This window comes from Arachis hypogaea, chromosome 5, assembly GCF_003086295.3.
Source record: "Arachis hypogaea cultivar Tifrunner chromosome 5, arahy.Tifrunner.gnm2.J5K5, whole genome shotgun sequence".
NCBI classification, from domain to species: Eukaryota; Viridiplantae; Streptophyta; class Magnoliopsida; order Fabales; family Fabaceae; genus Arachis; species Arachis hypogaea.
This window is the reverse complement of record NC_092040.1, coordinates 34,067,243-34,081,589: the sequence shown is the minus strand read 5'-3', so window position 1 is coordinate 34,081,589 and position 14,347 is coordinate 34,067,243. Positions and strand designations below refer to the sequence as shown.

Genomic DNA, 14,347 nt, shown 5'->3' with positions numbered 1-14,347 from the left:
TTGTTGCTATATTTTATTCTGTTCAGCTCTTTATTTAAAAAAAAAAAAGAAAAAAAAAGTGTACAAATGTAGATTTTGACTATAACGGAATGTTGTAGAGACATGATAGAGATTATTGCTTGGTTACGCTGTCATCAAGATCAAATTGGAATTGCTGCAACATAACGGCTATATTATTTATTAAGCAACAGAATATATGATTTTGTTACAAAGCAGCGTTAGTGATGATAGTATATAAAGTGATCGAATAAGTTAGTAAAGGACTTGTCATTATTTGTTCCTATGTATATGCATTTTCCTACAACAATCGAAAATAGTATCAAATATTACATCAAAGGGTGGTTTTGCTCTCTTACGATTCACGATGAACGGTATATGATCACCCTCCACAACCTTATAGTACCTGATTCATCAAATTAAACACCAGAATACAAGAATTGATTGAATTTGACCTAATTATATTGGGGCAAATTGAAAGAATTAACGGGTTAAGGATGGGAGCGGGCGTACCAGATGCCTGGTTTGATGAGTGAAGAATCGTTTTGAAGGAAGCAATTGGGATGTTCAATTGGGAAACGAGGATGTGTCATTGATATTGTGTTTACTGCTCCATCATTCTCCTGCCAATCACCATCCCTTGTATTGCATTGTACACCAAATTTATGTCAAATGTTATCTAATAAATATGGCTTTAATTTTGATCAATGAAGCCCTGACTTAGTAATAATATCTTATTTTTATATTCATGTTTACAAAAAATTATATTAAAATTTAATCTCTAAGATATTCTTTAAAAATATATATTTATTATTGGGTATTTTTATTGTGTTTTTAAATTATTTAAAGACATTTTGATCAATAGTAAAATTTGAGTATATTTTTGTTAATGTTTAAATAATTCGAGAACAGTTTTTATGGTTAACCCTTTTATTTTTCTATAAGATATGAAAACATAATATATATATATATATATATAATATTTTTTAAATAAATTATAATAGTATCTTATATTTATTGTATCAATATTAAAATACAAATAATATTTTAAATGTTAATATATATAATATTTAAAATAATTTTTTATTTTAATAAATAGTAATATATGCTATTTTTAAATTTATTTTAAAAATATATAAATTAAAAATAAGGTTTAACACAATGTTATTTAAGTATATTCTCAAACATATTTTTAGAGAAGTATTTTTTTTATTTTTTATTGATATAATTGGACACTAAAAACATGCGTGTTGAACAAAGACCAAATGAATATCGTATTTAAAATGTATTAGACACACAAATATGATAATTTAAGAAAGTGTCTATATTTCATAATTTTTTTTATGTATGTAAAATGGTTTAATAATCAAACAGTCTCAAAAAAAATTATGTTTTATGTCAATCTCGTATAATATCAAATCAAATTGATCTTTTGCAGTTTAAACAATGACATGTCACAAAATGATTTAGGTTATATGGTATTTTTTAATTGATAGAAGATCTAATTTGATTTAAGATTATATTTTTTAATAAAAATATTATTTATACACTAAAATTAGTTATAATATATTTTAGTATTTATGTTCCTACAAATATATATATATATATATATATATATATTGTTTAAGTATATTTTGTATTTTAACAGATATTTTATATTAATAATAAAATTTAGTGACTAATTTTAATATATACTTAACGATTAATTTTGTAGAGACTAATTTATTGTGATTGATGATTTGATCTTTCAAGAAACAAATTGATGCATACCAAATCATTTAAAAATCATTTTTACTATTAATGATGTATAAAATATGTTACAAAAGTGAGTTCAATGACGTTCGACCATTGGAACAAAAAAGTGTATAGTTACCTGTAGCCTTTATAAGGTGGAGTCAAGTGTGAAGGATAACACCACTGAGCCATCTGCAAGACCCTCAAGAAAAGCAATGGCGTAATCTTGACCATGCTTGAATGAATTGTGAAACCCATCAGCTTCCACGTACGCTTTGTAGCGTAGCTCATGTAGTATGTATTTGGGAATGTACGTATATGTTTGTTCAGTCTTATACACCCTTGAATTGTGAGGTCAGGGAGGATCCAATCCCCTGAACAAAATGGACCTTCTTTCCCTATTAGGCATTTCCAAATACCCAAAATGCCCTTCTTTCTCCATGACAAGTCAAAGTGATCCAACCCAAAATTGTAGCGTTTCTTTAGCATCCAAATGTCTAACCAATCATAAATTATCACCGCAATGCGAAAGAGTTGTAGCATGCAAATAGGTTTCAATGATCTACCATCTCCAGGCCTGAATCATATATATCAAATCAACATTTCATAAATAATGATTATCGTTGAGATAAATCATTATATGACATGAATGATACGAAATATTTATGAAATTTTTTTTTAAAAAATTGATCTTTGATGTTGCTTTTAAAAAATTTGAGCGTACCAAACAAACATAGTATATATACAAAAAATCAACTACCAACAAGAGTGGAGACAGAACATTTTGTCGAAGAGAGTCAAAATAAAAAATATAACTTTAAAAAAATTTAAAATTAGGAGAGACTAATATAAAAATTAAAGAACTTTATAGATTAAAAATTTTAATTTAAAAAAATCATTGTCTTTTTATTATGTACTAATTTCTATTGCCAATGAGTTATAACTCAAATGGCATAATTTTTCATATTCATCTAAGAGATGACGGGTTCGAGTTTCTTTATCTTTGGTAAAACAAAAAAGAAAAGATGAACAAGAAAAGAAGAAAAAGAAGATGATAATAATGAAGAAGGAGAAGGAAGAATCATAAGAAGGTAAAACAAAAAGGAGAAGATGAACAAGAAAAGAAAAAAAAAAGATGATGATAATGAAGAAGAAGGAGGAGGATAAGTGCTTATTTTGAACTGAATTTGTTTGTATGTCGTCGTCATTAAGTAATTTCAATGCATTTTAATATATTGCTTGTTTTGAACCGAATTTGTTTGTGTATCATTATTATTAAATAATTCTAGTGCGTTTTGGATTTAATTTTGGTGCATTCTTGATTTAAATAAGGTACACTTTTGGTTTGAACTTATTTTAAATTGAGTTTGTGTACCATCGTCATTAAAGAATTTCAGTATATTCTGGATTTAAAATGTTATACATATAAGAAGAATTGAGTTTGTTCGTATGTCGTCATCATTAAATAATTTAAGTGCATTGCTTGTTTTGAATCGAGTTTGTTTGTGTATTGTTATCATTAAATAATTTTGGTGCATTCTGGATTTAAAATAAGGTGCACTTTTGGTTTGAACTTATTTTAAATTGAGTTTATGTACCGTCATCATTAAAGAATTTCGGTGCATTCTGAATTTAAAATGTTATACATATAAGAAGAAGATGATAATGATGACAATAACGATAACCACTATGAAGTACGGACACTTCGTTGAGTTGCCGTGTCCACATATCGGACACAACACTCACCGACACTCGTCCGACACACGTATCTGCTATGTCCAACCGTATATTAATAAAAAAATAAAAAAATTCTTCTCCGGACACGTTTGGACACACCTAAATATCATCACGTGTCAGTGTGTCCAGTCTTATTCTTAACATATATTCTTGAAATAAATTTAGATATAGTATATATTATTATTTATTAAAACAAAAAATATTTTAAATACTTGATATAATTAAAATAAGACATTAAAAATAATTAAAAAAATTAATTTATATTTTAATTTTAATAAAATATCAAAATATCATTACGATTTATGTAAAAAATACTTTATATTTTATATGTATGTGTGTTCGATCCCTGTGTCTTATAAGATTTTAAAATTTGCGTATCGGCGTGTTCGTGTTGTGTCGTGTTGTGTTAGTGTCCGTGCATCATAAGATAACCATGATGATAATAATGATGATGGAGGAGGAGGAGAAAAAAGAAGGAGGAGATTGAAGAAATTCAAATGAAAAAAGAAAAAAGGAGGAGGAGGAGGAGGAGGAAATGGAGGTAGTGGTGTGGTGGTGGTGACGACAATGGTAACGAAAGAGAAAGATGAGGAAAAAGGAGGAGGAGGAGAATGAGAAGAAGAAAAAGAAGAAGTAGCAACATCAATAGGAGGAGGAGGAAGAACGCGAATAAGAATGAAGAGAAACGCGAAGGAAAAGGAGAGGAGGAACGCAAAGAAGAAGAAGAAGACTGCGTGATGTGAAAAATAGTTATAACAACTTGGTTAGACTTTGTTAAGTATTTTATATAGTTGTAAAGCTTTATTCATTAGTCATTCGTATAGAATACATATTAAAATACAAAATACATGTTGAAAATTGGAATACTAGAGGGCCGTCAAAATTTATTGTTTCTGGTCATCACTTAACCATCAATGTTTAAAAGTATAGAATAAAGTATGTTATTAGATTATTAGATTAAAGGAATTGAATTAATGACTAAATAATGACTAAAAATAATAAATTTTAATAGTCTCTTAGTATTTTTTTATTAAAAATGAGTTAAATAACATATGTATTTATAAATACAAATATATATATATATATATATATATATATAGAAGTTGATTTTTTTTATGTGAATATAACATTTTTACGCATAAATAAACATACGTACAATCACGTTTTAAATCCACATCTAACAACTTAAACTTTAAAACAAGTGATTTGATGTCAATAATATATATAACTTGTCAATAGAAGTTAATAAGAGAACTCACTCCATGCCATCAATGTAAGTTCTGGTGGTCCCATTAAACGTTCCTGATAGTGAAGTGATGCTTAATACCCAGTTCTCAGAGGTGTTTCCATACCCCTTAAATGCCTGGAAATAATAATATTAAAAAAGAAATGGAGAATATATTAACCATATATCACACGTAACACAACCCATGGATTAGGAGCAACAACCTTATCAGCAAGCATTTGTTGCAAGACACGCACAACTTGTGCTCCACCTGAATGCCCAACAAAGTGAATAGGATGTTCCTCGTCCCAGTCTGGGTAGTGCCCTGTCACCCCCAATATCGATCAACACAGAAAATTATGCATATAAATAAAATATAAGTAAATAACATAACATCCTTGAACGAACCTCTTTTGTAGATTCGTCCAAACTGTGAGTGCCCGCAAGTTTTGCTGTGTTCTTCACCATAATCAACTTGGCCACCTTTTAAATAATAGAACAATTCCCGTGCTCTGTATATAACCAGAAAGAAAATTTATATTATAACACTTGCAAACAAGTTTGAAGAATTCTCCTACGACAACGATCCATACTAAACCTCACCTATCATAAACACTGGGTAAAGACCCCAAATAAGGGACAAGAACCCTTTGATCTTCGTTCTCTGCCCCAGCAAAGTTTGATAAAGAACCTAATCTCTGGGAATTAAGATTAATCAGAGTTAAAGAAGTGAAATTTAAGGCAAAAACATAAAAGGGAAAAACAAAGGAATTAAGGGGAAAAACATTGGGCTCACCCTTTTGTCAAACGGCCCAAATCCCAAAAACCCATGAACCCAAACAATAGTAGGCAAATCATCATCAACCTTGCTTTCACTTTGTGTTTTAGGTATTGTTTCCTCTCCGGTCCCAACATTACTGATGTTAGGCCTAAGAAAATGCGAAAACTCTTCAAGGGCATGTGAGATTTCTCCAGCAAATGCTAAGCCAAAATAATAAAATTCACAAAGAAAATGAACCAAGTAGCTCACGACTAGCTCCACCAAGTATTGATAAGTAGCCCAAATTGCAATCATCTTAGATGGGTGCCCAAAAAATATAACTATCAAGTTCCAAAAAGTGAGCTTGTTTAAAATGTTCAGTGCCCGAGTCGTTTCTAGCTCTTGAAGCTAACAATGTTCTCATTTTATATATCATACCATAGTTTCCTCTATGTATTAAATAAATCATATAAGGTAAGTATGTTTAGAATGAACCTTAGGGAAGCCTGATAAGCCTCTTTGGACGACTCATAGTACATATTACCTTCACGCAAGTACATAGATGTCCAAAAATACACACACACAAACTTATGTCTTAGGCTAAATATTCATTCATGCAAAGTTTTGTCCACATTTTGTCTGGTAGTCGGTAACTCATTTACAGTTTACAACCATACAAAAAAAAATCAAAAAGTCCAATTTGTCCTCACCAGGCGGTTGTTTTTTTTTTTTTTTTTCCTTATAATATCCCCTACCCAATACATTAAGAACTACTATGTCTTAAATCAGAACTCCATATAAGAGGTTGTCACTAATCAATGAGTTACTACATACATAAAATGAAATTCAAATTTTCAACACTTACTTAAATGGTTGAATAAACTAATCACTCGACTAACCCAAATTAATTTCTCACTTGTTGGTTGTTAGTTAACATTTAGTTGTATAATTAGCATTTCTCAAAATTATCCGGGGTTAGAAACACATGATTTGTGTTGCACAAAGAGTAAAACCAGGCCTATGAATAAGTCACAACCATTGCATTTATGCCCATGGCCAAGACCCTTGGCATCTTTACAAATTACTATGGCAAAGCTTAACACATCCAAAAGAGACTTACATTTGAAGAAATTATATGTAATTAATTTTCACTTTTGATAGCATTCATAGCACTGTGTACACTACTTGATTCTGATACTTCTCATAATTCTACAAATAAATTGGAAAAATGAGAGAAAATTTTTACATTTACAAAGGTGAGGGGTAGAAATGAATTGAATGGCCTTTTTTTTTTCTCTTTTCAATTGATAAATGGGGAGAGAGAGGGTGTGTCTAAGAGTTGCAAATTTAAGGCTAGTGATGGACTTCATTTGGCACTGTTGGAAGCTTCTTTCTGAAAACATGCTTCCTGCAGCGTTCAAAAATGCTGTCATAGATTAAATCAAACTGCACTCCTGCTCTCTCCCTGTTAATAATGAATTGTATGTGATCACCTTCAACATACTTGTAGTACCTGTTTCAATCCATATATCATAGTTTTAGTTAGTGCACTCAATAATTTCTCACAATTTAAATAAGAAACTTTGCATAAATGCTAGAATTAAAGTAATTGAATAGGCTAAATACCGGTACTAAGAACTCCCTCTATTCTATACTGGATAAGTCGTTTTAACATTCCTAGTACATTAATAAATGAATGTATTTGGATAAGATTGCATAGGATTCATTGATTTATGAATATATTAGGAAAATCAAAATGATTTATCAAATATGGAATGAAAGGAGTACTTAGTAAGCAATTTGCAACTTGCAACTAGATTCCTTCATTACTACTTAGGGAGCATTCAATCCAGAACATTTTTCAGAACAAAAATACCATCTGCACTCTAAAAATCAACCACCATGTATTTATGTATAAATACAAGTGTTGTTTAATTCATTTTTAACGTGTATTTTGTATTCTAATATATATTTTATACAGGTAGCTGATTTGATAATTGATTTTTAGTGTACACCTAGCATGATTGTCTTAAGCAGTAGACTTCTTTTCTCCCCTAGCTTTTCTGACCATAAACTTAATAGATGAAAGGGAATCATCCACATAAATTTGAAAACTCCGAAAAGAAGTGGAAAATGATCATTGCATTTAAGTGCTCCCTAATATCAGTTTAAATGTTATTGTCAATTTTATAATGATGTTAATTCATTGTCAGCAATACATCTCTGCATTATTTACAATAACTTATAAGATGACGGCACTGCATTATATAATATTTCCAGTAACTAAAGTAGTTTGTCCAAGATTATCAGTGTTGGAACTACCAATGTGTTATGGGCTACCAATGTGACTCAAAAAACCCAGATATGGGATGGTGTTACTTACCAGATCCCAGGTTCTAAGGGCTGGCAGTCAGAATCGTTTTCTACAAAGTGGCTGGGGTGTTCAATTGGGAGACGTGGATGAGTCATAGATATTGTGTTCATCGCTCCATCATTGTCATGCCAGTCCTCATCTCTGCCCAAGCAGTTACATAAAACTTTGGTTGATCAACGTTCATATAAATTTTGATTGGGTTATTAAGTAAGGAACTGCAGATGATGACGAAAAATAAATCTAAATATCTAATGCATTCAAGAACCAACCTGTAGCCTTTATAAGGGAGAGGAGCATTTGGAGGATAGGTCCACTGGCTCATTTGCAAAACTCTGACAAAGAGTAGCGGGTGAATTCCAAGTATGCCTGAAGGAACCGTGATTCCCCGGACCTTCCTGGTACGCTTTGTAGCGTAGCTGAAGTAGTACGTGTCTGGAAATGTGCGTAGTTGGCTGTTTAGTTTCATAGTACCTTGAATTGTAAGGTCAGGGAGGATCCAATCCCCTGAAGCAAATGGACCAGCATTCCCCAGGAGGCAGTCAACAAGGCCGGATATCCCTGCCTTCTTCCACGACATGTTGAAATGATCAAAGCCAAAGTTATAGTAATTCTTCAGCCAGGGAATGTCGAACCAATCATATATAAGCACCCCAATGCGGCAAATTTGTAGCAGGCAAACATTTTTCAATGATACTCCATCTTCTGGCCTGAAAGAATCCCAAATTGTGCGTGGATTAGCGTTTAGATCACTAAATGTAGCAAACTCTTTGATAATTTGCAAAATGCAATCAAATGATACAAGAAAGAGAGAATTTGCCGAGGATTAATGGTTTTCATTGAAAAGCTCAAGAACTTCCATTGATGCAATAATTAATCCCCTTAAACAAGAAGCAACAGCTAAACAGCCTTCTAGTACTACATCATCCTGGTGATTTGTCTATTTTTCATTTGATTCGTTTTCCATGTAAGTTGGAACAATTGCATGCTGTCTCAAATCCCACTTTTGAAAATTGAACCAAGAAGCTTAAATAGATAGGTTGCTAAAGTAAAACCCTAAAGTATTCCCTCCAATGTTCATAAGGCGTTATAACTTTTCTGGTATTCTTATATGAGCAGAAAATTGTTCAATCCCAAAGGGTTAGTTGATCCCTCTTGCTTGCCCAACTGGGTTTAAGCCATTTTATCCTATCATCTAAAAACTATATTCATAGATTGATGTATTTGGATGAAATTTATATCCAGATGCATTGAGTCATAGCATCTAGATACATCAATTTAAGAATGTACCAAAACAATCAAAACAACTTATCCGGTAGTTTGCTAGGATTAAGCGTGAAAATTATGTTATCAGGCCTCACCGCATGCCGTCTAAGTAGGTTCTTGTAGTGCCATTTAACGCTCCAGATAATGCTGTTAGGCTCAATACCCAGTGTTCTGATGTATTTTCATATCCCTTGAATGCCTGAAGACAAATTTAGAACACCAAATATCAAAAAGAACGAACACCAACAAATAAAACAAGACAACCTCATTATGTGCCAATAGGACAGAGAAAATCAGGGATCAAAACCTTATCAGCAAGCATTTGTTGCATGACACGAACAACTTGTGCTCCAGCCGAGTGTCCAACAAAGTGAATAGGGTGATCCTCGTCCCATTCAGGGTAGTGCCCTGCCAATAACACAACAAATGCACCATTGAAACTCTATGGAAAAATACAAAGGAAGCAGAACAGAGTTCGGTGCAAAAGAACAAGAACAAACTGAAAGCATTGAATGAATGAATGATCCCTCGAACCTTGTTCATAAATTCTTCCAAATTGAGAGTGTCCACAAGCCTTGCTGTGCTCTTCTCCATAATCAACTTGGCCACCCTTCAAATAATAGAACAATTCTCGTGCCCTGAAATAAAAATAAATAAATAAATAATTAATTAAGTAATCAGAATTAAAAAAGATATTTGTTGGAAAATCACACACAAACCGATTAAGAGGAAACCCATGAATAAACACCAGACATAAATTATTAATTTTTTTTCTCTTAAGCCTTAGAACCTCACCTATCATGGACGCTGGTTAAAGACCCCAAATCCGGAACCAGAACCCTTTCATCTTTCTTCTCTGCCCCAGCAAAGTATGACAAAGCACCCAATTTCTAAAAGAGAAAACAACAATCATGTACAATAAGAAACCCAGCAAAGAAATTAAAATCAGATTATATTATTAATTTATCATATTATTATTCATTGGAAGATAGAAAAACTTAGCCCAACCCAACAAAAGCTAAAACAAAAACGTGTAACTTTGAAGCAGAAAAAGAAAATGAGATTGGTACTTGGTAAATCTTACCCCTTTGCCAAATCCAAAAATCCCATGAACAAGAACAATAGGAGGGAGATCATCACCATTGGTAGAAGCAACACTGTTTCCTTCATCAGCAGAAATTATTCTCTTCTCATTGACCCTATTGACGACATCAACAATCTTCTTTGGCTTTTGGTACAGAATTTCATTGAGCGACTCAGATAAATCTCCAGCAACAGCTGAGCTGAAAATGTAGAATCCATAAAGCAAATGAACCAAAGAGCTCACAAACAGTTCCACCAGCTTCAGATATCCCATCCATAACCTCAACATTTTATCAAACACCTTGTCTACAAGAAGATGAAGAAGAAAGAGGAAGAAGAAGAAGAAGGACCAACAAAAGACCAGAGATTGATTTCAAACGAAAGAGCCTTCCTTTATACCGAAACAACAAAAGAAGGCTCTCTGGAAGCAACAAGTTTAAAGGGGTCAAACTTTATTTTAATTTGAAAAGAAAAATGAAGCTTTGAAGGTGAAAGAGACCCTTGTGAAGATCTCCTCCTCTATGCAGAAGAAACCTTGTTGGATATGGCAACGGCAATGGCAATAATAAGAATTAACAAAAACTTACGCGCTCTTTCTTTTCTTTAGACTTTGGGGAAACAAAAATTAAAAAAAAAAAGGTCTTTTGACGTTACACACATTTTCTACGTTTTCTACCATACAACACAAAACCCAATGACCAATCACAATACGGCAATACCCTTACTTCCATAATAATAAAAATAAAAATTAGTAATATTGTGTTGAAGAAAAAAAGAAGGGGGGGCTGGATTGGGTTTTTTGAGCTATGACACTTGTCCTAGCAAGATCCTTGAGTCTCCGATTTTTTTGGTCAATTTTGGTGGGTACCACTAAAATTGGGTATAACTTACTCGAACCAAAGATTAGTGCCAATTTTTTCGGCTACTAATTTGGAAAAATTGTATTAGAAGAAAGGCTTAAAATTATGTGCCTAATGCTTATACTACTAGACACTATTTGAGAAAAATAGGTGAAGTTGGTTAGATTATTTGCATTATTGAGTAATAATATTAATAATTCAAAGGGGTAATAAGAGCAGAGTTAATTATTCTAGGAGTTTCCTTCCAGTTCTAGTGTGCTGTAGCAAAGCTGGAAGGTTCCCCAGTTATGAAACCAACTCCCCCAACTGTATTCATTCACCACCTTATCCATTCAATCTTTTGTGTCTTTTTTATTATTATTATTAATTTATTATTATTGAAACTTGGAATCAAATATTCCAGTCCCACCCCTTCCCGAAAATAATAATAATAAAAATAAAATAAAATCCTCATAGAAATGATTGCAACTATTGGGGTGTAACGCGCTTTAATATTGTGGTCGGCACTTGCCACAGAAAAATGTGTAGGGACATACAGATTTATTAGGGGCTGGATTTCGTAACTCTTGACTCCATTCAAAACTTTCGTTATTATTTCAATAGTGGGCTGAATTCAATAAATCTTTTCATTTATTTATTTATTTTTTTAAACGGGACCAATGCCCAAGCAAAACAAATTAAAGAGTAAAAATCCAATTCGGTTTTTGTCCATTTTTACAAAGGATAAAGTGATTTTTGTCCCAAAAAAATGGACACTTCGATTTTCAATTTTTTTATTTTTGGACAATACGATTCTTTTGTTAAAAAAATTATTTAAATAATAATAAAAATTGGTTTTGTAGAAGTTTTATTTGTATTTTGTGGGAAGTTTTAAATTTCCACAAATTATTAATAAGTTTTTTTTGAAAAATTCCTTCACCAATGGTGGTTAAGTAAAGAAAAACTATCAATAAAAATGATGCCACAAAAAAATAGCAATTGTAATACAAATACTTTTTTAAAGAAAAAAATAACATCGAATAAGAAATAAAAAAAGAGAATTTTAATATTGATAATATTGGTATTAGTGATGATGACGGTAGAGGAGATAATGATGATGATAAATCAATAAAAATAATAGAAGTAGGAGTCATAATAATGAGAATGAAGAAGATAGTGGTAGCAGTGGTAGTAATTAGCTATATTATTGAAAATAATTTTATAAAATTCCCATAAAATTAATTTTTATTATTATTTAAATAATTTTTTCAACAAAAAAATCGTATTATCTCAAAATAAAAAAATTGAGGGTCGAAGTGTTCCTTTTTTTTTTACAAAGATCATTTTGTCCTTTATAAAAATGGACAAGAATCGAATTGAGTATTTACTACAAATTAAACTATGAAGATGATAAATCTAATCCGAATGGAAATAAATACGCATACTAGTTGTTTTTTTTTTTTATTTTAGTTGGATATACCAAGTCTATTTGTTACTATCTAGTATCTAAGAGTATTAGTCTATGTCGTTAAGGTTATTATCTACTTAGGTTTAGCAAGTGTATTTTTATAAGTATTATTGTTGAGTTTATTGGCTCCTTATACTGCAATTCTTGTTCAATAAAATAAAAAATTTTCATAGAAAAATCTAAAAAAAAAATTATAATATTATTTAATTATATTTATTATTTTAAATAACTATTTAAGTGATATGAAAGTAATTATTTTTTCAGGATAAAATTAAAAAAATAGATGTTTTTAATTATTTGTGCAAAATTTTTACCTATTGCAAAATTCAACTATGACAGAATTGGGTATCGACTGCTTCAGATGAGTTGAATTGAAAAAGATTTAGGTTGAAATCGATTAATCGCACGTGGTCCAAACTTTGAAAGAGAGAAGACTCGATCATGAGAAAACAAAATGTCGATTATGAGATGAGTCGAATCGAGTCAAGAAGAACCTATGTCGAAATTTTATAAACCGCACGTGGCTTTATCTGGATCACTAGTTAAAACGTGAGGGCTTGGAGACTAAGGTAAAAGCAAAAACGTAGGGTGTCCACTTTGGAAAACAAAGTCTTTCACAATCAAGGCAAAGTCGTAAATTGTGAAAACTTAAGAAAAAGAAAAAAGTTAGATTGTGGCAAGGAGAGAAACATTCTGTAATCTACTGTTATTATCTATAAAATGAAGAAATTTAGAAGAGTTAGAGACTTTAATATGAATATTTCACCATCATACAAAATTCTACCAAAAATCAAATCACACTGACGCAACGAAAAATAATAAAGTACAAGTGTATATGAGTATTGGAGTTTATTTTTTATTTTTTTTATTTTTTCTTTTTAATTCGTTTCTTTTTATTTATTTGCTTTATATATTTTATTTTTATTTTTAATTAAGTATTTTACCATCTTTCAATATTAATTTTACTTTTTTATCTATTTAACGTTTTTATTCATTTTATATTTTTTTATTATAATTTTTTATATTATTTGTCACAATTTAATACAATTGAACATTTTATACATTTTTTGATATATATATTAAATAATTTTTGGATTGAGTCTATTTTTTTTTAAAAGAGTCATATTTATTCTTTAAATTGAGATTTTTATTTAAGTTTGATTTGATATCCTATCAAAATTATTAAAAATCAAATGAAGCATTTATATAATTAAAATGCTTATAAATAAGTCTATAATCTGTAGTTGCATTCAAACGGACCACCTTTTGGCATAATTCATGATAAGATCAATAGCAGAAACTAGTTAGATTTTTGTAGTAGATTTCATTTAATGATGAGGCAAGGCTTTATTATTGCTGTTGTTATGTTTGATTTATTGATGTGATTTTTATCTTATTTTTTTGTATTTGGTGCCATTTTTCATTAATGGTTTATGTGATGTATATCTGTTGTTGACAATTGAAAAATGAATGAAGGATTTCGATTACATTAGTTGATATAAAAATACATCTTCATTGGGCAAGTACTATATGCGGATAATATCATATTTTATATTTTCTATAGAATATTCTTAGATAGTTTAGTCTGAGATAAGAAAAAAATTGTTTTAGATTATAAATTGAGTGACAAATAAATTTTTAAATGCACAAATGATCTTTTTTATTTACAACATTGATATTTCTGTTTTTCAATATTTTTGTAGTTAAGAGATTTATAATGTATACATACAAAAAAATTATATTTCTTAATAAAATTATTTTTTTTGTTATATAGATATGATTTTAAGCTATCATTCATAATATTTTGTATAAAGTCATTAACAGCCAACTAAGTATGTAAACGGGTATGAATAATCTGATTATTCAT

The 14,347-nt window shown here is 30.4% G+C and overlaps 2 protein-coding genes across 2 annotated transcripts; both read right to left on the bottom strand.

Moving 5' to 3' along the window:
* Nucleotides 1–140: 140 nt before the first annotated feature.
* LOC112801158 (uncharacterized) lies at nt 141–5,914 on the bottom strand. Its single transcript, XM_025843733.3, has 8 exons — nt 5,490–5,914; nt 5,297–5,391; nt 5,102–5,205; nt 4,918–5,018; nt 4,728–4,831; nt 1,871–2,308; nt 511–636; nt 141–403 (listed from the first exon to the last, which is right to left on the bottom strand). Exons 1-8 carry the CDS (start codon nt 5,766–5,768, stop codon nt 271–273), a joined length of 1,380 nt encoding a protein of 459 aa, XP_025699518.1. The 5' UTR covers nt 5,769–5,914; the 3' UTR covers nt 141–270.
* A 660-nt stretch (nt 5,915–6,574) lies between these two features.
* Nucleotides 6,575–11,331, bottom strand: LOC112801157 (uncharacterized). The gene is made up of 8 exons (XM_025843732.2): nt 10,175–11,331; nt 9,886–9,980; nt 9,625–9,728; nt 9,398–9,498; nt 9,186–9,289; nt 8,097–8,534; nt 7,837–7,968; nt 6,575–6,966 (listed from the first exon to the last, which is right to left on the bottom strand). Exons 1-8 carry the CDS (start codon nt 10,460–10,462, stop codon nt 6,807–6,809), a joined length of 1,422 nt encoding a protein of 473 aa, XP_025699517.1. The 5' UTR covers nt 10,463–11,331; the 3' UTR covers nt 6,575–6,806.
* Nucleotides 11,332–14,347: the final 3,016 nt, after the last annotated feature.

Bases quoted from the DNA above. Each gene is read 5' to 3' on its own strand.
- LOC112801157 (XM_025843732.2), bottom strand. From the start codon at position 10,462: ATGTTGAGGTTATGGATGGGATATCTGAAGCTGGTGGAACTGTTTGTG. The intron at 9,981-10,174 runs GTAAGATTTACC...TTTCTCTTTTAG, and splicing joins TTTTTGGATTTGGCAAAGGG to AAATTGGGTGCTTTGTCATA. The intron at 7,969-8,096 runs GTTGGTTCTTGA...CTGCTTGGGCAG, and splicing joins CTCCCTTATAAAGGCTACAG to AGATGAGGACTGGCATGACA.
- LOC112801158 (XM_025843733.3), bottom strand. From the start codon at position 5,768: ATGATTGCAATTTGGGCTACTTATCAATACTTGGTGGAGCTAGTCGTG. The intron at 2,309-4,727 runs GTGAGTTCTCTT...TATATGATTCAG, and splicing joins ACTTACATTGATGGCATGGA to GCCTGGAGATGGTAGATCAT. The intron at 404-510 runs GTACGCCCGCTC...TTGATGAATCAG, and splicing joins CTCATCAAACCAGGCATCTG to GTACTATAAGGTTGTGGAGG.